Consider the following 22,994-nt stretch of genomic DNA (forward strand, 5'->3'; position numbering starts at 1 on the left):
CTCAGTCAAAGCTCTTTCAAACCAGGTTTTTTTGTACCTCAGGCCGCAAGTTGTGCGTCTTGTTTGATTCTGCGTTGAACCTTTGCGCGTTTCAGACGTTTTCAAAGCAGTTTCGCGAGTTTTTCGTCAACGGAAATACAGTATTTGGAGGAAAATCAGAGCCGAGGTAGGTACAAACCAGCTCCAGTTAACCAGTCGGGCACCTTGCAATTATATTAACTGGAATTTATGACAATGGTCGTCCGACCGAGTGCAGCCTCAAGAGCAGCGACATTATATTGTGCAATTTTAATTAACTAGTGACGAAACTTTGGCAACAGTAAAACAAACTAAAAACTGTAAACCAAAACCCAAATCGAAAATTAGCCAAGACAATGATTGCTCTGTGCCACACAGAAGTGCGTCTTAGCCGCGTTGTTACTACGTCTTTGGCAAATACTCCAAGATCTACATGTTTGTACAAGTTTACATCCCCCACATCGATGCCCCTAAATGGCGATGGAAATGATAAATTATGTTCTACGTAAATCACCAAAAAATATATATGCAAATTATTTATGATCAAACGGCGGGCCAAGCTAAGAGATTTCGCATGGCCAGAAGCTACGGCCAAGAATCATCAACGAACCATACAAAAAATATGTTCGGGTCATTTTCGAAATGATAATTAAGCTCCGACGCTGAATTTCTTTGTCGTTAATTATGGCTAAGACCAAAATCACGAAACAAACAGAAACAGAAACGAAACAGAAATCTCGTGGGCAGACAGTCAGTCAGTCAGTCATGGTATGGGCATTTCGTTTGTAATGGCATTTCGAAAAAGGTTTCCCCCGTCAGATTTACTCAACCTCAGGTTCCAGCCCCTCCGCTTCCATTCCAATCCACAACCCCTCCACACACAGATATTGTTGCCAATTGTTTTCTGCGGCGGCTGCTTCGCGCCATGTAATGTGTTTATTAAAAATTATTATTGTTCACATTGAGAGGTGGCGGGCGGCGGCCGGCAGGCAGCAGGCGGCTGTGGCTATGGCTGTGGCTGTGGCTGTGGCGGCATCTTTATGGGCCACCAGCTGATGTGGAGCAATTTGAGAGACTGTCTGTTGGGGCATCTCTGTTGAAAAACTCGTTATGCGGCAAGCCAAGAGCCGGAGAAAAGGCCCAACAAAATATAATTGTACAAAAGTAAAAAATTAAAAACGTGCCAACGATGAGTGAGCACATTACCATTATCCCATTACCCCCAGCACAGAGCACATGGTGAAGTACCGGGTATTATGGTTGCTAAAGTATGTATAAAATGTGGACTTGCTGTAGTTGGGAGTGGGTCAATCCGGAGGCGAAGGTTGGCAATGCAATCGGGGGAATACCCAGGCAGGCGGGCTGGAAATCCTTATTGGACAAACACTGATTTCCCCACCGCAAGGTTAAGGATTGCCCACGCTTTCGATCGACCTTCAATCAAGAAAATTTTGAGATTGTCATTGTGAAAAGCAACATAATTATCATCGTCACAAAAGCCTAATGAGTTACTTAGCACTTTGGGCGTGCCCCTCGCACTACCTCCTGGCAAACGGAAACGGATCATTAAATTAGCATGCAGATGATCGCAACCCAATGAATGCATCAGCCATCAATAAATACAGACCTACGCCCTTCGCCCATTGAGTAACAAATCCAACATTCATCCAACCAGCCCACGGACCACGGACCACGGCCCTGAAGCAAGACAAGAAAAGTTTCTCTGCTTTTCCCCCATAAACAACATGAGCATCTGTTAACTGCAGTCTCCCCTCCATCAAGATGGGATGGGAATGGGTCGCATACCAGCCGGAGACCCAGACCCAAACCCAGACCCATGTATGCAAACAGCAACAGATGACGTATCTCAGCCCCAGCTCTGATCGAGAGGTGTACATACACATACATGCATACCGCTAGGGAGAGATCATTAGGTGTTTGTCTATTAGTAAAAGCGACACCATCATTACCATCAATGGGGAACTGCATTTTCAAGGTTGGAGGCCACCATTCCCGCTTCATTGCCAACTGGAGCTGATGCTGATGCTGCTGCTGCTGTTGGTGATGGTGCCATGAAAATGCAAATTTTCGTTTATGTACGGGAGGGAGTAATCAATAAACCCAATCATCATCGCGGGCACATGGAATGAGAGGTATCGTAGGCATGAAAAGGCATGAGGAGAAAATGAGCAGAGAGAGAGCAAAAAGTAGAAAATGAACCGCTAGCGAACCTGATTTACAGTCAACTTTGCTGACCAACTGGCGGAATGACTGAATGGCTCACTTGCTCAGTGGCTCACTGCCTTAATGCCTCCTCACTGGGATTGCTTAACAGCTGGCAGCAGCAGCAGCACCAGCAGTAGTGCCAGTGGCAGCCGTAACTCTTTAATACTTTATGGCTACCTTTGATGGCTGGGACCCAGGCTGGAGGCTGTCCGCCTCGCCGCCTGGCTAAAGGTTCGTGTACTTTAGCCGAAGCGTCGCACTTTCGGTTTCGGACTATCCAAAAACTTGTTCACTCCATGCAGCAGAGCAGCGGCAGCAACACCAATAGCAGCAGCGACAGCAGCAGCAGCAGCATTTACCAACAGTAAACCGATCAGATTGCATTCGAATATCCCCCTCTGTAGCTCTGTTCGAGTGGTATCTGTGTGTGTGTGGCTTTGTGTGTGTGTGTGTGGTGTGGGCATTATATAATCCAGTTAATTTCTTTAACAATTTTTCTGCCGCTGGCTTCGTTGTTCCAAACGATTCATTCGTTGTTTTGCTTGCTTGTCCGAAGCCTCCTCCAGTAAACGTCATTCGTTTTTTGGAGCTCGCGTTGTTCGGACGTTGGATTTTTTTTTGGCGCGTTGACTCAGAAAGTTTATCAGGGGAACATTAATAAACTGGCCAAACTATAGCCATAATTATCTGACATCTGACAAGGATCTTTAAACGGGCGTTTGGCATTGCGCATACGCAGCGTATTACGGGAACGAATTCTAGACTAAAGGATTCAACAAGTGTGTAAGTGTTCAAGTGATTGTGATAAGAATATATGTTATAGGATGCCACCAGGAAGATTTGGACAAATTTTCAATAGATTTCCCAAAAGATTTCCCGTCCTAAGGTCTAGGCTTAAATTACATACACAATGATTCGTCGTTGAGAACATTTTTTTATGAATCGTGGAACCCTTAGCAACTGCTTTTCATTTTTTTTTTTTTTTTTTTTTTTTTTAACACTATTTAACACTATTCCCATTCAACTAAGAATCGATTAGGAATTATGAAACCTTTTGCTATAAACTATGAAAATTTGCACACAAAAGTAATCAACAAACAAACAAACAACAACCAATTCAATAAATCAATCAACAATCAACATTCGTGAAAATTTCAAAGAGAGAGAAAATCATCAAATAAACGACGATTGCCAGAGCCTGTTGCATTATTAGCCCGTTAACCACACAAAAGCCCGCCACAAGAGCCTCAAGAGCCTCTAATACAAATGTTGAAACTCCCAGAAAGAAAGAGATAGACAGCAAGCTATACAGAGTCGAGTCGAGTCAATCCAAGAGAGGGATCCAAGTTGGGAAGCCCGAACCGAATCGCACCGCACCGAACCCGCCATTGCCCAATGACATTTTGAAATCGCATTTCCAGTTGGAGGAAAACGCAAACGCAAACGCAAAAGCGCAAAACGAACGAAAACTGAAAAGCGACCAACTCCGACAAACCGAAAGCAAATGCAAATGCAAATTTACACACATTTTTTGGATCCCATACCCTCCTCTGTCTGGATACCAAAAGTCACAAATCAATTAAATGGCACAGCCTCTGCAACGAATCGAACCAATTTGCATTTGTCGGCGGCGCCGGGTGTCATGGGAAAACGAAATTTGGGAATTTAATTTTTGTATTTGGGATTGGGACTGTGGATTGGGGAAGTCGCCCCACAGATAAAAGACAAAAGGGCAAGAGGGCAGGGCAAACATACTCGCAGCAGCAGGCTTCAAAACAAGCCGAAAGTCGAATCACAATTTGTGTGCAAATATTATGATTGAGTTGTGCTGTTGTGATGTTGTGCTGTTGCTGGGAGATGTGTTTGAGCGACTCAAACAGAAATGACTCGAATCGAATCGAATCGGGGGCATTGTTAAGCCCAGCTCTCCCCATCTACATACATCTTTCTCTGTGCCTCTGTGTCTCTGCAATTATGCAACAAGTTAAAAACTGGACAAACAGTGCAACTCTTTCTTGCTTTTGACTAATTATTTCTAGCTTACTCGTATGAATAGTTTTTTTTTTGCTCAACTTTTTTCCATATTCAATATCTATATTTGTGACCGACCCGCTTTCGGCAAACAGTTTTGAACTTGAACCAATTCGCAATTGAGGTTTCTTTCGCTTCTTTGGACCAGGCCATTGTATGTGGCCATAATGCCAGCCATTTTATAGTTTATGGCTTCCACAACCGACCAGCGCCTGGGCCTGGGCCCGGGCGAGAAAATAATTTATGCTGTTTAAAAAATATATTGTCCATTTGCATTTGGCTGGGTTGGTGTTTTAACAAATACGCGTCTGTCTTTTGTCTCTTGTCTCTTGTGTGCTTTAATTAGCAAATATTTGCAAATTACAGCGAATCGTGATCGGCCGAGGGTAAGCCTTGAGATCTCGTTGGGACCTTGAACTAATTTTTAGTTGGCCCTTTAGTAGGTAGTAGGTATGGTATTGTCATGGAATTAAGACGAATGGGTGGATGACTGAATGGGTGATTGTTTGGTGCTTTAGCTAGCATGGGGAATGACGCAGATATTGATGATTAAGGGGGGAAATTATGTTTGAAGGAATTAATTTGTTGATCAATTAATTCCAATTTAATCATTATTTTCTTATATTAATTCACATTTTATTCACAGCTGTCGCAATCCATGTTCAGAGCCTGACCGCATCAACATCCGTAGACACACTCAGTCGCATCTGCAGTCGGAACGAGATGAAGGAAACCAAAATGGTGCAGGACCAAGGAGAGACCAATGTGATGGGGCTGCCCGAGTCGCTGCTGAAGATCGCCAAGCGGGAGCTGCGCGAGGACCGTTGCACGCGGGAACAGAGCCTGGAGCAGCTCAGGAATTGGGTGATGAAGAACGAGGATCTGCAGAATGTGCGCTGCGATGACACGTTCCTGCTGCGCTTCCTGCGGGCCAAGAAGTTTAGTGTGCCGATGGCGGAGCAGACAATGCTCAAGTACCTCAATATCAGACGCACTTTCCCGCACATGAGCACCCATCTGGACTACCTGGAGCCGCGTCTCGGGGATCTCATCGATCAGGGGTACATATTCGCTGTGCCGCAGCGGGACAAGCACGGCCGGCGGGTGGTGATCATCAATGCCAAAGGACTGAATCCAAAGGTGCACACCAGCTGCGACCAGGCGAAGGCCCACTTCCTGACCTACGAGTGCCTGATGGAGGACCAGGAGACACAGATCACGGGCCTGTCGCATGTGGGCGACTTCTCCGGCGTCTCCACGGCTCATGTGACCAACTGGAATCCCACGGAGTTTGCTCGCATCTTCAAGTGGGGCGAGCAGTCGCTGCCGATGCGTCACAAGGAGATCCACCTGATCAACGTGCCCTCCACGCTCAAGTGGCTCATAGATTTCGTGAAGAACCGCGTCAGCTCCAAGATGAAAAACCGCCTCATCATCTACGGCAGCGAGAAAGAGCTGATGAAGGCAGTGGACGCCGGCTGCCTGCCCCTGGAGATGGGCGGCACAATGCCCATGCGCGAAATGATCGAGCTGTGGAAGCAGGAGCTGGCCGCCAAGCGGGACCAAGTGCTGGGCCTGGACAAGTGCATCCTGCTCTCCGACCGCGGCATCCAGCGCCGCAGCAGCTTCAACTCCGAGAAGACCGGCTCCGGGCCGAACTTCGTGTCACAGATCGAGTCCATCGAGGGGAGCTTTCGGAAGCTGGAGTTCGACTAGTTCATAGGTCCACCTCGGGCAGCGCCCAGCTCTAGTTTTAGGTTTTAGTCTTAGGCATCATCCGTTCACGCAGCGCATTGCTTTGCCGGTCCTTCGGGATGTTTTCTCTGCACGGGATATATCCTGAAGGGCCCCCGCTTCGCTTTTCGGTGGCACCCCGCTTTACTCATCCTGCGCTTCTTTTGTATACTTTTTTTGTTGGCGTACAATAAACGAGAGGAATCACTTGGAACTGCTCGACTCTACTCACTCGACTTCCCTCCTCTTCCTTCTCCTCCTTCCACCATAGCGCGGCCAGAGCTGCAGCTCCTGCTGCACAGCCTCCGCATTTCCCACCACAAACAGATTGTATTCCGGGTGGAGTCTCCGTCGCTTGAGGGACTCCAGGAGCAGTGCCTGGGCGGTCGCCAACTGGCAGTCACTGGGCGGCCTCTGGCTGAAGTCCCCTACAAAGGCCACCACCAGGGAAGTGGCCTGTGGGAGCTCTGCAAAGTGACTCTCATACTGCCAGCCGCGTGCCTCGAAAGCCTGACAGTCGCCGGTTATAAGAAAGTTGTAGGGCAGCTCCTCCAAGCGATGCTTCTGCTAGAAAATTGAAATGTTATTAGGTACAGTACATATTTATTATGGAACCCCTTTTACTCACCTGTAGCCTGTGTAGCAGCTCCAGGCAATCGTCGGAGCAAGCAGCGCTGGACGTGTGGGTAAAGTACACAGAAACAACAGCAAACGGATCCAACAGCCGTGATCCCTGGCCATGCAGGTCCATATCGCTCCAGATATCGTGCTCGATCAGACTCAGGCGATACCCAAGGCCGGGCAGTTGGGCTGCAAGGGAAACGATGTGAATCAGCAGTGAAGTTCCACGCCCAGTCGGCGATCATCGACCATTTCCGCTTGCCCACAAAAACTCACGCAGTTCGGCTTATCAAAAGTCACAGCATTCCCAGATTTATTTCAACAAACAAATTGAGCAAATACTCGGATCGGATCGCTTCAGCAATAAAACTCACTTTGTCTCCAGAGCAAATATACAGCCAATCCCAGGGCGGAGACGCACATAACTAGCAATCCCACAGAGCGCCAATTGAGGCAGTCTTTTGTGTGGTTCGATGGGGGAGATGGGGGAGGTGCTGCGGCTTTGTCCAGCAGTGGGGTAGACTCACTGACACTACCGCTGACCGCATCGACAGCAATAAAGATGTCATCCGCAGTGCCGAGGCTTCCATATGTGCCCTGGGAGAGGGATCGAGATCTCTTGCCGTCGGAGGTCGCCTCTGAGCCGTGGCGCAATGCTATCATAGCGAAATATAGAGCAAACAACACATGACGGAGCTTAGCCAAGATAAAAAAATTCAGCTGATTTGCCAAGTGGGCAAGCTTGTCGTAACCGCTCTGCTCTTGGTGGGCATAGAATTTGCTGATCGCACGCAGAGTATAGGAGCTCACAAAGATGGGCATCTTGGCAGAATGCCAGATTGCTTTAACTCAACTGGCACTCGGAGATCTTTCAGCTAATCCCAGACATCATATCATGGCTGCTATCTATCTTATCGGGGCAGACGACAGCTTATCTGGGCCCACACTCACCCGCGATCACTGCACTCTGGTTGGAATCCATGACTGCTCTGATGGCTTCCCGGATGAGTGGTGGTTCAGCTTATAACTGGCTTGCGCTGGAATTCACACCACTCAATCGATTGACGACGCGTACCGCTGCCAGCAGAACTCATAAAACGACTGAAACGAGAACAACGAGAGAGAGGAGTGACCCGCATGACGATACATTGAAAACATTTCATCTCAACATTTCCCTGCCATAAAGCTGTCCTATAATATGATTATGAGTATTGTGTGCACTCTTATGGTATCAAATCAAATCAGCTTAGCTCCAGCTTGGGGCTCTCTCGTTTTGCGTTTTTAGATTATTTTGAGCTTTTCACTTGTTTTTTACTATTTTTTATTTGTTTAATTAGTTGCTAATAACAATGATTAATTGATTTATACAAAAAAGAATTGGGCTTTTTACTTAATTATTTTTACAGCGCTACAGCTCAGAACAATGGACTATACTTTCTTAAGACTTTGCTCCTAAAACTATATCGTGATACATCGAAAATAAGACATGAAGTCGCGAGCTCCTGGGCTTCCTGGAGGCGATCTTTCTGGACAACAACTGAGACTTTTACACTACATACGACAATTTACACTTTCAATCACATAAAATGTGATGTGCCTGGCAACACAAGGCACAAGACACAAGACTGGTTACTAGTACGAACGAAACGTTGGGATATCTAAATAAAATGCATTTGCTTAGGTCACTAAAGTAAACTTATTAAATATTGTGTAATTCTCATGCTGTTGTCTCTCTGCTGGCGGCCCTTACCTCGCTGTCTACTTATATGACCGCCAGATTTGCCAAGCGCACAGCGCAGCCGACAGGAAGGCGACGCCGCGGTGCAAGTATTTGGTTTTTGAGTTGGACGCATAGCCCAGGATCACAGGCGAGGATACATCTGTAAGTGGCAGCTTCTCTAAAACGGTGTCGTTGTTCTCCACCTAGTTAGTTCGGTATAGTTAGTTAGGGTAATCATAATCAATGATATAGACCCAAACATCACCTGATATTGACAACAAGGATCCGAATTCCAGGATACCGTGTACAGGCCCGCGCAGAAGAGCGAGAGTCCACAGATGGGGACCGCAACAATGGGCCTATCGTGCCACAGCAAACTAGCTACAAGCGATACAGCTCCGGTAGCCACGGCCGATTTATGCAAACAATTACCAACCCAAATCCAGCGACCTGTCAATCATCAGCAAGGAATCATAAAATGGGAGCTCTAGTTCATTGCCTCACCTGTTTCGTCGCCCAGGCGCTGCGGTTCAATGATAATAAAGTCTACCTTGGCTTCCAGCGCCTTCTCCAGCTCTGCCTCGAAACGCTCATGGGCGTTGGAGCTGTCGTATACCTCCCTTATGACATGGAATGTCGGCACTTTACTCGTACTGCATAAAGAAAGAATTCAAGCGTAATGGGGCATGCATCAATCACAGTTATCTGCAGACGGAGCCGCAGTCGCTACCAAGGTTAAGGTCGCGACGTAGGCGCGATAGTTCCCGACTGCAGCTGCCTTCACAGAAGCCATGGTCTGATGCAAATAAATAAAGAAAGCCGCGAAACAAATTGCATAACCAGACCAGGTGCCCTGGGAATTCCAGAACTCCGCTGCACTCGCTGGCCGTACGTGCGTCTTGCGTAATCTATGCCGCTCACGCCTCGTTCTAAATTGGGGGAAAACTCACCTTTCTACGCTTCTGCTAACCATTTTGTTATTAATGTTGCATTTGTTAATGAATAAAACACAGTGTGACCGCAAATTTGTCGATAAAATACACGGTCTGACCCTCAGAAATATACCGAAACCACGTCTCAAATTTCATAATATACTGAAGAACTATGTGTATTCAAATTCCATATTGTTCGTTTTTGATATTCGGTTGAATATTACTAGCTAGCTTAAGCTCTTAGCTTAGAACTCATAATTTTATCCAATTGATAGATACATTTTCTACAAGTTATGCTAATTTGAATAATTCCATTTTATTTAATGTTTTCTTAAATGAGGTTTAAGCAATTAAAGTCACAGCAAGAAAACGTAAGTGTGCACGGAATGAAACGTAAGTGTGTCTGGAATATTACGTCATTGTTGCTGGTCAACAGGTATGTACTTCGAGTATGGACATCTTTATACCCTATTTCATTTAGTTAACACTCAAATTCAGTTTTTCAAGCTTTTCCAGATTGACATGTCTTAGACCTATTCATGCATGTGTTTAGTTTCCTGTGTACACATATGTACATACATCGATCCTGATACCTATTCTTGGTCTCTGCAAGAAGACCACTATCTGCAAAATATCGTCAATAGCTTTAAAACTGAGAGACTGACTAGTTTCTGCAATCATTGGAGCCTGGAATGATAAACAATTTCTGAACTCTATAATATTCGCTCATTTCGTGTTGCAGCAGCAAGCTAAAAATAAAATCCAAAAATAAATGCTTTGTGCGTATATTTTAAATACCACAGTCACACTGCAGATATGGTCACACTTTGTGCGCAGTAAACTCATTAAAAAAACACCGAATCGCAAAATGGAAATGCATCGTTTACCTCTACCTGAATTGCGAGACGACAAACACAGACACAAGCAGTGCAATGGGAACGAAAACAGCAACCGATTTCGGCCGCCCAAGTACAAGGGCCGCTTGTCGCAAGGCGGGTACGTGGCCGTGGAGAACAACAATGGCGCCAACAACAGCCAGTCGCTGGGATCCTGCAGTGCCCACAACAGCTCCAACATCGCCCATGCGATATCGTTTCGGGGTGTGGAGTTTCCGGATGCCAATACACTGCCGGCATCGCCGAATGTCCAGCAGGATGCCAGCAGCACAGATTTCGGCGACCAGAGCCACTTCGAGCTGTGCTTCGAACGTCTGGCCAAGCTAGGCGAGGGATCCTTCGGAGAAGTGTTCCAGGTGCGCGACCGGTCTGACGGTCGACTGTACGCAGTGAAAATCTCGAAACAGCTGTTCCGCGGCGAGCAGTACCGGGCCGAGCGGCTGGAGGAGGTGCGCAGGTACGAGGAGTTCTCCGGCCACGAAAACTGCATCCGATTCATTCGGGCCTGGGAGCAGTACGATCGCCTGTACATGCAGATGGAGCTGTGCCGCGAGAGCCTAGAGCAATATCTGCTGCGGTGCCAGCAAATTCCAGAGGAACGCATCTGGCACATCCTGTTGGACCTCCTGCGCGCTCTCAAGTCACTGCACGACCGGAATCTCATCCATTTAGACATTAAGCTGGACAATGTGCTCATCGGAGAGGACGACGAGACGTGCAAGCTGGCGGACTTTGGCCTCGTCATCGATGTGGACAGAGCCAACAGTCAGCATGCCACTGAGGGCGATTCTCGGTACATGGCCCCCGAGATCCTGCAGGGCCAGTTCTCAAAGGCAGCGGATGTCTTCAGTCTGGGCATCGCCATGCTGGAGCTGGCCTGCTACATGGAGCTGCCCTCAAACGGACCGCTCTGGCATGAGCTGCGTCGCGGCATCCTGCCCGAAGAGTTCATTGACAGTGAGTACACCAGATGTACATCCACAGTAGGGTTGGGCAAACATTGCTCATTTTGGTGAACATGTTCACTTGTTCTTTTTTGAGTAAGTGAGTCAACTCACTCATATTGCTCACTTGCGCTCTTAAATTGCTCAGTTACTCACTTGCTCAGTTGCTCACTGAGCAGTTGCTCACTGGCTCAGTTGCTCACTCAGTTGTTCACTATTCATGCACAGATGGTTCCAAATTTCAATATACTTTCGAATTAGCGACATACTGAATTTTTGAAAGAGTAAACAGCTTTGCCGGTAATACAAAAAGATTGAAGTAAACGCAAATAGGAGCAACAGCTGCCAGATCGCAATATGCCCTTTGAGGAGCAAAATTGCGCAAAAACTGAGTAGAGAACAAGTGAACAACAAAGAACAAGTGAACAACAAAGAACAGCTTGGAAGGAATATGTTCAGTTGCTCACTTAAGTGAACAACTCTTTTTTGTTCACTCACTCATGAGCAACACAACACTAACCCACAGTGGATTCAAAACGGTGTGTAAGCCATGGCTTGTTCGTATTCGTCTAGAAATATCCCAGGAGCTACAGTTGGTCATCAAGTCCATGATGATGCCGGATCCAGCGGCTCGGCCAACCACAGACACACTGTTGTCCCACCCGAAGCTACAGAGAATGCAGGAGAATCAAAAGTCATTGATAACTGTCAGTAATCTGGTATGAAATCGTGTGAGGACTGCCATTAAATCATTGAATCTCATTCGTAATCCTTTCTAGTCGAGGAGCTTTCGCAAGTCACGGCGCGTGGTCTATGGAAAAGTGTGCAATTGGAAATCGTTCGCCTACCGATGTCTCTTTTATCTCCTGGAGATCTTGCATCTGTATAAGCCGATCTCCCCCTCCCAACCCACCATAACGCCAGCACCCTCCTCCCCAACCACATTCCTAGCCGCAGTACCGCGTGTCGAGTTTCAGCTGGTTGGATCCACGCCCATAACCAATCGAGATTGCTATGCCTCCGACTTTTTAACCGGCGACGATGAACTAGAGCTATCAAAGCAGGAAACGCCGCATGTAATAAATTCCACGCCACTAAATCACAACCAGGGCAAGTCCCGCCTAGACTCGTCCAGGAGAAGGTGAGTAGGAGCATCCAAAAGATGCAAGCTAGATGATTAGTAAGACTATCATAATCTTTCAGTTCACTGGGAAAAACCATCCCAACCTTGGAGCTTGACAGTCCCTATTCAAATGTTGCGTCGCTCAAATTATTTGAAACTTCTTCGTTTCGGCGCAAGAAACTATTTGTGCTGGACTACGACGATGAGTGAAGATCGGAGGGAGGACGATCGATGGAAACGGAATGAATTTATTATACAAAAACAATATATCAGTTCTCAAACGGTAAACCAGGTACATATGGCAACATCGTATATCGTTAAATATATTTAGTGTAGTTGTAGACTTTAGTGTTGTACGAAAATTAATAGATTTAGGCATACAGTTGTGTAATGTTAATGCTTCTTTAGAAGAACTTGTTGAACTTGAACATATAATCATGTGATATATATACAAAATGCGATTTGAAAAGTTACAAAAAATAAACAGAAAAAAGCTGAAGTTTATGATCGAATGAGACCTTATGGAAAAAGCATCAGTGTGAGCGACAGAATATGCTTTAGATGCGTAGCGGTGCTATTATACATATTTCTCGTTTTTGATATTCCTTCGAATATGACTAGCTAGATAGAACTTTCAGCCCTGCCCACATAATTTTATGCCATTGATGAATAAATTTTTTACAAGATTAACTACTTGTAAGTACTCTCATTTATTGTATTTGTCTAAAACAAGGTTTAAACAAAAAAGTTCAACAAAAAAACATCCGCAATGTTGTCAATGTTGCTGGTATTTGAAGACATTTTGCTTCTCAACCGAAGTATGGGCATTTTTATACCCTATTTATGTAATTTAATATAAAGATCCTGTTTTCCAAACTGTTTTTAAAACATTATTAATAAAGGAATTTTCTCAAATTTATATGTTTAAGACGTATTCATTTAGTTGATTAGTTTCCTGCATATCCTGATCCAAATCCAAATACTCATTATTGGTCTCCATAAGAAGACAATAAACTGCAAAATATCGTTGAAACGAGATTAAAACAGAGCTCGACTAGTTTCTGCATTAATTAGAGCCTGGAATGGTAAAAATTTCCGCAAAATTTCTATAATATCCTTTTACCTAGGGTATGCAGAATGTTGACAGTGTTGCGGGAATGCTGCTCGATTCTCGGCACATGAGTCTGGCCCAAATATGGGCTAGTAATTAATACATATTTAATATGTTAGGTATGGACGAGTATCACTTCCCTCCAATTGGCAGAGATGACCAACACAACGTTTGGAAGGCACTGGCAATTGCTTTATGCCGGATTGATGGAACGCATACCGAACCGTTTATATGACTGTGGCAACGCTGAAAGTCCAGCAGATAAGAAGCGTGGAGATCTATTGCGCCCTGAGGAAGGTACTGAAGGTTTTGCAAGGCCGAAACCTTGACCAGTACCTAATGGCCGTTGTCGCCGATGGATGCTATGTTCTACGCCGCCCAGAGATATCCAGTCCTGTACGACATTATCCATTTACGAAAGAGAATGTTGGAGCATTACGACCATTGGGATACTGCCTTGACGGACCTGTATTTTAATCGCATTTATTTTTGGACGATTTTCAATGGCTGAGAGCAAACATTGCGTCGACCCGTATTAACTACCCGGTTCGTAGTTTGGCGGTATATTTAAAACTAAGTTTATATGGATATAGTATTATATGAGGTGAACATAAAATTCATATTTAAACTAACTTATCAGTACCAATTTTAATAGTAGTTAAACGGTCGCGACAGGGATCCGGATGCGGATGTGTCGTGTTAATATTCGCCAATAATTGGTCATATTCACCCTAAGTCGATATCAAGTACAGTAAAAGTACATAATTTTAAAGTATAGAATGATACTCATTGGTGCCGACCAATTCAAAGAGAGCCTTAACCGATTCAGAGAGAGCGAGAAAGAAAATCGTAGAGCCGGCAGAGAAACGGTCTGTCCGGTTAGTCTCAGTCCCGATAACACAAAATCTATCGTTTATGAAAATCCCACACTTTTCAACACTGGAGGTCGCACATGTTGCTGCCAGCGAGGTAAACAAATATAAATAATTGAGTAAAATGGCCAGAAAAAAGACCCCCAAGAAGAAAGTTGAAGTCGTCTTCGATACCGAGAAGCGCAAGTAAGTATGATCAGTCAGAACATCCCATTCTACTAATTTCTGCTTTCGTAGAGAGTTTTTGACTGGCTTCCGAAAACGGAAGAACGAGCGCCGCACACGCGCCAAGGCGGAGCTGACGAAGAACCTCAAAGACGAGCGTATACGTATCAGGCAAGAGGTTAAGGAGGGTTTCAAGCACCTCAAGAAATCCTATGAACCTCTGAAAGAACTCACCGAGGCGGACAAGGCCGGGGAGGAAAAGCAAGAGACCTACGAGGATGACGAAGTTCAGGTTAAAATCGTAGAGCTGTCCACCAATGACCTTGCAGCACATGGAAACATGATCGGCGCCAACACGGGTGAGGAAAGCGAAGAAGAAGAAAAGCAGTCGGAAAGCGAAGTGGAGGATACAAGCCGGCCCGATCGGATACCCGGCATGGACTACGACCCAAGTGCACGCAAACGCAAAGCGGCACCGGCTGCAGTGGAGCCAAAGGCCAAGAAACCGGCCCATTCGGATGATCCGGACATTAGGAGCAAAAAAGATCTCGACAAGTTGATGAAGACCAAAACCCTGAAGAAGATGCACAAGAGCAAAGTTTTCAAGCAGAAGGAGCGTCTGGACAAGCAGGTCAATCTGAAGAAGGCCAAGCGGAACCACAACAATACCATCAAGAGCGTGCCGAAGCATCAGCGGAAGAAGCTCAAGTACGGTGCCGGCCAACCGACTGTCTACAGCAAGGGCCGCAAGTTGAACAAAAAGGAGATCCGACGTCAGCGGGGCGACTAGACAGCACTATACACCATTTGTTGTTTGTTTGGTTTGCCTATAAAATCTAGATATCTAACATAGTTTGGTTTTACGGTTTATTTACTATTACACACTAGTTGATGAAATAAACTGTTTAATTTCTAAAATAATTTTGCTAATACGCCGTCACCGTCACCGGCTCCGTCTCCGGTCGCACACTTTTGTTCATAGGTATATTCATACTTGTATTATAGTATATATATAAATTATATCCAACATGCGTATTATTTGGGGGTTTATTAACAGTGGGGGCGCGGCGCCATCTATGCTCATCAGGATATCGTTCCTAGTGTGCTTGTTCTGCTCTCTTTCTCTCTCTCTCTCTCTCTCTCGATAAATAAAAGGGCGCGCCATTTAAATTATACTCAAGTTTCTCTGTGGTTTTAATCTAAACTCTCATTGTATGTTATATATGTACAAATTGGGTTGTTTTTAGTCTCTTAAAGGTAATTGGGTTGCTTTATTTTCCATCATTTGCAGCTCATTTATATAGTATTTAAGTGGTTGTTTGTTGTTTTTTTTTTGCAAAGATTAAGGGCCGGCCATTTTTTTAAAAAATGTTTTGCGATAATTTTTTTAGACGCTGCATATGCCGAACGTAATCTTTTAGAACACAATAAATATATATATATAAAATGCCATACACGGGGATCTCGTATTTCTTTTTCTTTCTTTCTTTTCTCTTAAAACTTAATCATTCGTTTAATGGGTAGGGTTTGGTGCGCACTTTAGGGGGGTAGGGGTGTAGACGGCGCAACAGTTATGCTCTAGCTTATAGCTTACAAGTCCTATTCTAAAACATGTTCAATCAGCAGTTCAAAAAAAAAAAATAAAAACTCATCCGAACTAGCAATCGAAATCCAATAACAAATGCACAGGCGCCAGCAGCAGCAGCAGGAGCTGCAGCAGCATCCGCGTCCACATCGGCCACAAGTGGCAGTTAGGATGAAGACTGCTGTGACTGCTGCTGCTGTTGCTGTCCCGTCGGCTGCCGACGGTTAAAGACGCCACCGGAGGCCAGATGACGCTGCAGGGCCCGCTGCTGCTGGAACTTGGCGCCACCGGGTCCACCGAACCGATTGTATTTGAACTTGTTGCGCTGCTGGAAATTCTGACGAAAGTTCTGATTGTGGTAACGCGGGAAGCTGCCACCGCCGTTGCTTGACTTGTGCCAGCGCTTTTGGCTCTCGTACTCCTGGAATGGATTATAGCCGGGCGTGCTGCTGTTGTAGGCCTTTGCCGTTGCGGATTTCACTTTGCGCTGCCGTCCGCGATCCATTTCGTTCTCCTCCTCATCGTCGTGGTCGTGCTGTCGCTGCTCACGAGCCTCCGCCACCAGCTTACCGAAGGGAAACAAGAAAATAATCGAAATTTGGTAAGTAATTGCTTCTCCGCTTCAAGGATGAGGGCAGAGGGCAGAGGGCAGGCCGTAATGAAGCTTATGCAGATGAGATAGCCACAAAGTTAACAAGAACAATGGAAATGGGATGCTAGTAGGTAATAAATGGCTTGCATCAAACACACAAAAAGTTCGACAGTTGTTTTTTCTTTTCTTTTATTTTTTGAGTTCAAAGTTTTTCTGGCAAAACGGTAACGGGCACGGTTGAACTTTATAGCAAAAGAAACAGGGCTCTGCGGGAACAGGAGACAACAGCAGTCAAATCATAAGCTTCATTGCACACACACAGGCACACACATAAACACCAGATGGAGATTGGGGGGGCGGGATTCTTTGGGAGAATTACCTAGGCTCTCGGCCGCAACCTCAGGCGCAGGCAACTCAACGGTTCTTGAACCCATTTTCGGGGGGCCGAGCATTGAAGATCTGTCCAACGGATGGATGGATAACTTCAAAGCAATCACAGACTATATTCGTATTCGTATTCGTATTGAGAAGGATTTGATTTGCCGCGCCTCCTACCGGGTATCCGGTTCGGTTGCGCCAGCGACTGTCGTTGCCGTTGCCATGGTGTGATTGCTACTGCCACTGCCACTGCTACTGCTATTGATACTCCCACTGCCACTGCCACTGCCACTGCTACTGTCGATGTTGATTGCTGATGCGACGACGCCTTCGTTGCCGCCGCTACCATCCATCCACATCCACATTGCTGTGACCAGCTATCCGTTTCGCACAAACCAACTCAAAAGTCTAAATGAATCGGGAAGGATACAAAAATCGTGTGGAGACAAATGGAAAGCAAAATTACAAACAAGTTTCGTTTTTATTAGAAATGCAACACGCATCAACCACAACCCAAGTGAGAAGTGCATGCAGGAAGAGATAGAGATCGGATCAGAAATGGAAGGGCCACCACAAGAATTTTTGTTTTTATTGTTTTTTTTTTTTTTGGGATTTGTTAGTGGATTAGTTGGGCCACAGAGCCCGCCGGTTCTACGAGCACGCTCTTGTGTTCACTTACCTCCTTCTCCAGTTCCGCTGGCTTTCCGCTCCAACTAAGGACCGAGGCGGAGCCGTAGCCGCGATGCGTCTGCTTCAGCAATTCGTTCACGACATTCCCATTGGTTGAGGCCTCGCTCTGGTAGCCATTACCCACGCGTGGCTGTTGCTGTGACTTGACGGCGATGCCATTGAGCAGCTTCTGCCGTTTGGCGCCAGGTGTTGTTGAGGACTTGGCAAAGGGATTACGAGGGTTTTTAGCTGGCGTTGACACCACCTGGTGCTGCTCCTCCTCATCTTCATCGTCGTCATCATCTTCATCTTCATTGTCATCGTTGCGGGTGACTTTCCAGATGCCCGTCTTAGATTTAATGACGGCCGGCGAGGGTGGTGTCTTGGGAGAAGGCGGGGCTTTGCTTTGTGTCAGCGATTGTGACTGTTTCTGTGGCTGCCAGCCGTTGGTCAGCTTGCTATTCTCCTCTTCCTCATCTGCATCTTCATCATCGCTGTCGTCGATGGCTGGCGGTGGTGGTGGCTTGTGTTTGGCTTGATAGTTGTTGAGGCTCTTGAATATCTCGTCTATGGCATCAGTCTTTTGTTTGCTGCTGTTGTTGTTGTTGTTAATGTTTACCAACGATGCGGCGGACGCAGAGGCGGACGCCAATGACGAGGAGGAGGATGTCGCCAAAATAGTCTTGGCTTTGCCCAAGCCATTCCCATTGGTAAGGCTTCCTCCGTTGGTCTTGGTGTGACCATTGACATGACCCGGCTGGGGGTCCGAGTCGCTTGAATCCGAATCGCTGCGGCGTTTTCGTGGATTCGGCAGTGGCTCATCCTCCTCGGAGGCCGACTCGTACGGCACCAGGCTCTTGAGTGGCGTCTTGAGTAGACTCTTAACGAGATTGGTCTTGACTGAGCTCTTTAACGGAGTCTTTGGCTTGTCGCTGCTGTCCTCCGTCATCTTGGGCATGCTGGGCAGCTGTGCCGTCGGCCTGGCCGTTGCTGTTGCCGTCGCCGTCGCTCCGTCTTCACTGTCCTCATCCTCGGAGGATATTGGCAGATAATGTTGCTGGTGCTGTAGTTGGTTTACCGATTTGTTGTGGTTGCTGTTGCTGGCTGAGGAGGAGGAACTTTTGTTACCATTTGCAGTTGTAGATGGAAAAGCTTCGCCTTTATTGTATGCGCCAGCCAGTGGAGACTTCGCGTGCGGAGGCTCCTGAAACTTTCCGGTCCCCACTTGGAGACCGTTCTGTTGTGGGTGCTGCTGCTGCTGCTGATGCTGCTGCTTGAACTGAATGGCAGTCTTCTGGGCATTGGAACTACCAGTGGCATGGCCATTGCTATATCCATTGATACCGCCTGGCGGCAGCTGGGGACCAATGAAACGTGTATGCGTGGGTGAGGAGGAGGAGACTGTGGCTGGGACAGCCACTTGACTGTGGCCATTGGTCAGACGCAAGCCATTGCTCTTGAGCGGAGTGGTCTGTGACAGATCCAGCTCGTAGAACATGATGTAGGCGTTGGTGTTGCACACACTCTGCATGGCAATGGGGCGCACGTAGCTGTCATCAAAGTTGTAGTAGCTGCCCGACTCGGTCATACCGATGGCCGTATAGTGGCCGCAGTGCTGAGAGACTCCCAGGTGTGTGACCATGGAGACGAGGCGGTAGGTAAGCGGCTGGGCGGCAGCCGCCGGCGAGCGGGCAGCAAACCTACTCAGGTCAATGCGTGGCTTGAAGCTGATCGTCTTGGTCAGCTTGTTGCCGATCATCGAGAAGCGCTTCAGCTGGATGCACAGCGTGATGGGGGCCCGCTCCAGGCTGAACTGTTTGGTGGCCGAGACCTGCAAGTGGATTAAAGATTATAAATCAACCACAAGCACTCCTAACTCTTTCTAAATGTCGGACTCACCTTCTTTTTGCAGCCCTCACACTTGTATCCCATGTCTTCGAGTCGCTCCCTCGAGAAGTAACCGTCGAACGCCTCCTCGAGCGTGTCCGACTTGCGTATATCGAGCAGAAGGTCCTGGAAGTGCTGGAAGGTGATTGAGACGTGGCTGCAGCTGAGGCAACGCACCTCGCTGCGCAGGTAGCCACCGAATATCTGATTCAGTGGGGTCGTCTCCTTCACCAGCTGATCTAGCTCCTTGAAGTTGCGGAAACGCATCAAGTACGCCTTCTCCATGGCCTCCACCAGGAAGCGCAGGAACTCGTGTGCATCCTCCTGCCGTCCCACCACCATGTGCTTGCAGATCTGCTTCAGCTTCGAGTAGATGTGGAACGGACGCATGGCCGACTGGCAGGACTGCGTCGACTGTAGTGTCTTGGCCATGGCGCAGATGATGCAACCGCCATTGGACTCGGTTATGTTGCAGTTCTCCAGATGCGTCTGCTCCGAGACGAGCCAGTTGGCCAATGCGGGTATGTGGAAGAGGGCCTGCAGCGTTGAGTTAAGGTAGCAGGTGTTGCCCACATTTATCATGCCCGTGCCGACCTGCCACTTGCGCTCCGATTGCTTCCACCCGATCCTGATGTTCTCTCGGGGATAGAGGACGCGCTTTGGTTTTGGCAGCTCGTTGGGACTGGGACCCGATTGGGTGGACTCTGACTGGGTCAGCTTGCGATGGCCATTATTCCCATTGTCTGCGAATAAACCAGCAAATTGATTGAGCACACGCCAGAGAATTTTAAAAAGGAGGAGCAGTTTGAGGAGCAGTTTGAGGAGCAGTTTGAAAAGTAGCCACAGGCCAAAACTGTCCACAATTATCACAGTCATTGTGCATTGAGCACTCTGCTCATTGAAAAGATTCTTTACTCGTTCCGCGCTTGCTTGCTACTAAAATTACAACTATGACAAGGTGGCCAGGGAAGACCAGTAGAGGTGGATGTTAACATCGATGTCATCGATGGTTGGGTGTCCACAGCAGACATCGATGTTTTTTCTCAAATATCGATATTTTTCTATATAGTATAGGGGGAAACTGCTGACACACACAGGCACACACACACATATGGTCACCTGTGTGGTACGCCATGGTAGATAACAGCGAGCGAGTGTCAGCGTTTCACTTCTCGTTAGAGAATCGGACACTGCGTCGACTCAGACACTAGTGCCATCCCCCTCTGTCCTATGCAAATCGAAATGCCACGAGCACGAGTGTTGCCAACTCAATTTTTGGCGCGACTTGACAGTGGTTGTTGTAGCCACAACACTGCTCTGCTCTGCTCCCCTTTGTATTTGTTGGCCAGGCTGAGGCATTGACCAGACCCAGACCAGACCGACCTCATCTTATTACAGCGTCGCCTTGTATTGTCTTTGTATTAACTTCCTGCTTGAGGCAGCTGAGCGAATGCCAGCCAGCAGCATATGTGTGGGTGTGTGTGAGAGAGTGAATCACGCATTTCGCAATTGCTCTTTTACTTTTTTCTCCATTCATTCATATAAGCAACGTTGCAGAAGACAAAAATGCAACGCATTTGCAAAAAGAAAAAAATTAAAAAAAAAAATACTATTGCTAGCACAGCATCAGGCCATATGTGTGTGCAAAAAAGGAGCATACATATTTACATAGAGAGGGGGCCGCCGCCTCGTGCGGATGTTTGCCGCGACGGCAGCACGTTTTTTTATTCTCGTACTGCTCCGCCTTCAGCTGCCGATTCGGCAATTCAGAACTAGCGTAGTAAGCTCTCTCCTCTCTGCTTGCCACTTCTTGCTGCTGACTGCCTGTCCAACTCACTCTTTGCGGTGTTGTACTTGTTTTGCTTTTTCACATTTCTTTTCACACTGTTTACACGTACACCACCCAATCTCTCTCTCCCACAATCACACACACGGACAAACGCCAATGTATACGCACGCAACAAAAAGTACAGGTATGCTGCTTGCGTTGGCCGCGCTGCCGGCGCCGCTGTCGGCAAACTGCAGCAAAGCCAAGAGTGTAAAAATTAAAGCGGAAAAACCACACACACGTGATTCCCTCTGACCAGGCCATAGTTTTGGCTAAAATAAACATAAAATATATGTACACATGCATGTATTTCTGTGTGTGCTTGTGTCTGTCTACCAAAACCAAGAGACGCACATGGAAAATTTTTCAAATTGCGACACAAAGAAACATAAGAGAGAGAGAGAGACACGGATACGGAGAAAACCAACTACTAAGCGATTGGGGCAACTTCTCTTCCCCCTCTTCGTCGTCTCCTACGCTACTCACCGTGTCCATTTGCTCCCACAACTTTGCTGTTGCCAAAGTTGCTCCCGTTGCAGCTGCTGCTGTTGTTGTTGTTGCTGGGTTGCTTGATGACTATGTACTTGTTCTTCAACTGCTCCAGCACCGAGTCGTGGTAGTTGGGGACCTCCTCGTACTCGATTTTGGACATTAGAATCCGCTTTGCATACGCACTGACAGCAATTTGATTATGCATTTCAGAGTCAGAGTCGTCGCCGCCGCCTCCGCCGGTTTTTTTGGCCTCGTCAGCAGCCCTGCTGCCGTTCCCGACGCCAAGCGATTCGCGGAGCGCAGCGTTGACGACATTCGCCGTTTCGCATACAGCCATCGAAACGGGCATGGCGATGCTCCTGCTGCTCGTGGGTGTTTGTGGAGGAATTTTGAAAAATATCTGCTATCGCTTCCTGGGACAACTCAAAGTCGCTGCGGTTACGGGTGATAACCAAGAACAAGGCTGAGAATAATGGGGGCGCCGGTGGGGAGGTGGGAAATGAACAGCATCCGCCTTTTCTATGGCTGCTGCCTCTCGTGCTGCTGCTGCTGTCGGCGGCTTCGGTTAGCTGCGGCACATTTGTGATCCTTGCAGATCCTCCGCCCACGATAGTCCAGCCCCCTGTCTCGTCTCCGACCGCGACACGTCCTTCACCGACGGTTCGTTGCCGCGCTGCTGCAACAATCGCTACCACTTTTCTGGTTCTCTCTTTGCCTTGCTTCTCACCGACTGCGGACGACCGACACACGCACACACACACTCCGAAACCCTTTTTATGGCTCTAAAAAGAATATACACTTCGATTTAGTCGAAATTTGAAGAAAACGCGTTTCGGCTTAACATTTTCAATTGAATCGCAAAATTTTCAACAATAGTTCGAGCACATTTTGAAACGAAAAGTTGGCTTTACGATTCCTCGTGTTTCTTCCGACTGCGGATTCTCTTTTCGCACGTCTTCGTCGTTTCGACTTGCCCACTCGCGCCGAATCAATAGACGCGTTATGGTATTTTAGCGTCGGTCGATGTTTTCGCAAGAAAACCAAAGAACTATTGATATTGAGATTAGCGTCGCCATCAGGGTGACCGCTTACGTTATTTTTAATACTTTTCGGTATTTTTTGAGGTCAAAATTGAAGCGACGGTATATTTTTGGTATTTTGGTATACAAT

The 22,994-nt window shown here is 47.0% G+C and overlaps 6 protein-coding genes across 14 annotated transcripts; 3 read left to right on the plus strand and 3 right to left on the minus strand.

Annotated features, from left to right (window-relative positions):
* The first annotated feature begins 41 nt into the window (after positions 1-41).
* On the plus strand, positions 42-6,223 carry Cralbp (Cellular retinaldehyde binding protein). Of its 2 annotated transcripts, none has more exons than XM_033382479.1 (2): positions 42-166; positions 4,922-6,223. In XM_033382479.1, exon 2 carries the CDS (start codon positions 4,999-5,001, stop codon positions 5,989-5,991), a length of 993 nt encoding a protein of 330 aa, XP_033238370.1. In that variant the 5' UTR covers positions 42-166; positions 4,922-4,998; the 3' UTR covers positions 5,992-6,223. The 2 variants fall into 2 exon arrangements, with proteins under 2 accessions (XP_033238370.1, XP_001353858.2); XM_001353822.4 differs by lacking the exon at positions 42-166 and adding an exon at positions 2,784-3,027.
* PGRP-LD (Peptidoglycan recognition protein LD) lies at positions 6,204-7,852 on the minus strand. 5 transcript variants are annotated; one of them, XM_015187736.2, is made up of 4 exons: positions 7,582-7,852; positions 7,005-7,286; positions 6,638-6,819; positions 6,204-6,576 (listed from the first exon to the last, which is right to left on the minus strand). In XM_015187736.2, exons 1-4 carry the CDS (start codon positions 7,610-7,612, stop codon positions 6,238-6,240), a joined length of 834 nt encoding a protein of 277 aa, XP_015043222.2. In that variant the 5' UTR covers positions 7,613-7,852; the 3' UTR covers positions 6,204-6,237. The 5 variants fall into 5 exon arrangements, with proteins under 5 accessions (XP_015043222.2, XP_015043223.1, XP_002135092.2 ...); XM_015187737.2 differs by lacking the exon at positions 7,005-7,286; XM_002135056.3 differs by having other exon boundaries at positions 6,204-6,573; positions 7,005-7,852.
* Positions 7,853-8,068: 216 nt separating this feature from the next.
* Positions 8,069-9,451, minus strand: Pmi (Transmembrane protein Pmi). The gene is made up of 4 exons (XM_001353823.4): positions 9,301-9,451; positions 8,855-9,003; positions 8,616-8,800; positions 8,069-8,553 (listed from the first exon to the last, which is right to left on the minus strand). The coding sequence occupies exons 1-4, from the start codon at positions 9,321-9,323 to the stop codon at positions 8,389-8,391; spliced, it is 522 nt and encodes a 173-aa protein (XP_001353859.2). The 5' UTR covers positions 9,324-9,451; the 3' UTR covers positions 8,069-8,388.
* A 96-nt stretch (positions 9,452-9,547) lies between these two features.
* Myt1 (protein kinase, membrane associated tyrosine/threonine 1) lies at positions 9,548-12,749 on the plus strand. 3 transcript variants are annotated; one of them, XM_001353824.4, is made up of 5 exons: positions 9,548-9,718; positions 9,781-11,135; positions 11,696-11,841; positions 11,902-12,263; positions 12,326-12,749. In XM_001353824.4, exons 2-5 carry the CDS (start codon positions 10,055-10,057, stop codon positions 12,453-12,455), a joined length of 1,719 nt encoding a protein of 572 aa, XP_001353860.3. In that variant the 5' UTR covers positions 9,548-9,718; positions 9,781-10,054; the 3' UTR covers positions 12,456-12,749. The 3 variants fall into 3 exon arrangements, with proteins under 3 accessions (XP_001353860.3, XP_015043228.1, XP_015043227.1); XM_015187741.2 differs by lacking the exon at positions 9,548-9,718 and having other exon boundaries at positions 9,751-11,135; positions 11,696-11,829; XM_015187742.2 differs by lacking the exons at positions 11,902-12,263; positions 12,326-12,749 and having other exon boundaries at positions 9,548-11,135; positions 11,649-11,766.
* A 1,502-nt stretch (positions 12,750-14,251) lies between these two features.
* vito (nucleolar protein viriato) lies at positions 14,252-15,415 on the plus strand. Its single transcript, XM_001353825.4, has 2 exons — positions 14,252-14,414; positions 14,466-15,415. The coding sequence occupies exons 1-2, from the start codon at positions 14,353-14,355 to the stop codon at positions 15,181-15,183; spliced, it is 780 nt and encodes a 259-aa protein (XP_001353861.2). The 5' UTR covers positions 14,252-14,352; the 3' UTR covers positions 15,184-15,415.
* Positions 15,416-15,557: 142 nt separating this feature from the next.
* On the minus strand, positions 15,558-22,858 carry scny (ubiquitin specific peptidase 36). 2 transcript variants are annotated; one of them, XR_004469904.1, is made up of 5 exons: positions 21,819-22,858; positions 19,517-20,247; positions 17,628-19,448; positions 16,950-17,356; positions 16,492-16,543 (listed from the first exon to the last, which is right to left on the minus strand). XR_004469904.1 is itself a non-coding variant. In XM_001353826.4 (4 exons), exons 1-4 carry the CDS (start codon positions 22,171-22,173, stop codon positions 16,145-16,147), a joined length of 3,306 nt encoding a protein of 1,101 aa, XP_001353862.4. In that variant the 5' UTR covers positions 22,174-22,857; the 3' UTR covers positions 15,558-16,144. The 2 variants fall into 2 exon arrangements, 1 of the variants encoding a protein (XP_001353862.4); XM_001353826.4 differs by lacking the exon at positions 16,950-17,356 and having other exon boundaries at positions 15,558-16,543; positions 21,819-22,857.
* Between the last annotated feature and the right edge of the window lie 136 nt (positions 22,859-22,994).

This window comes from Drosophila pseudoobscura, chromosome X, assembly GCF_009870125.1.
Source record: "Drosophila pseudoobscura strain MV-25-SWS-2005 chromosome X, UCI_Dpse_MV25, whole genome shotgun sequence".
NCBI classification, from domain to species: Eukaryota; Metazoa; Arthropoda; class Insecta; order Diptera; family Drosophilidae; genus Drosophila; species Drosophila pseudoobscura.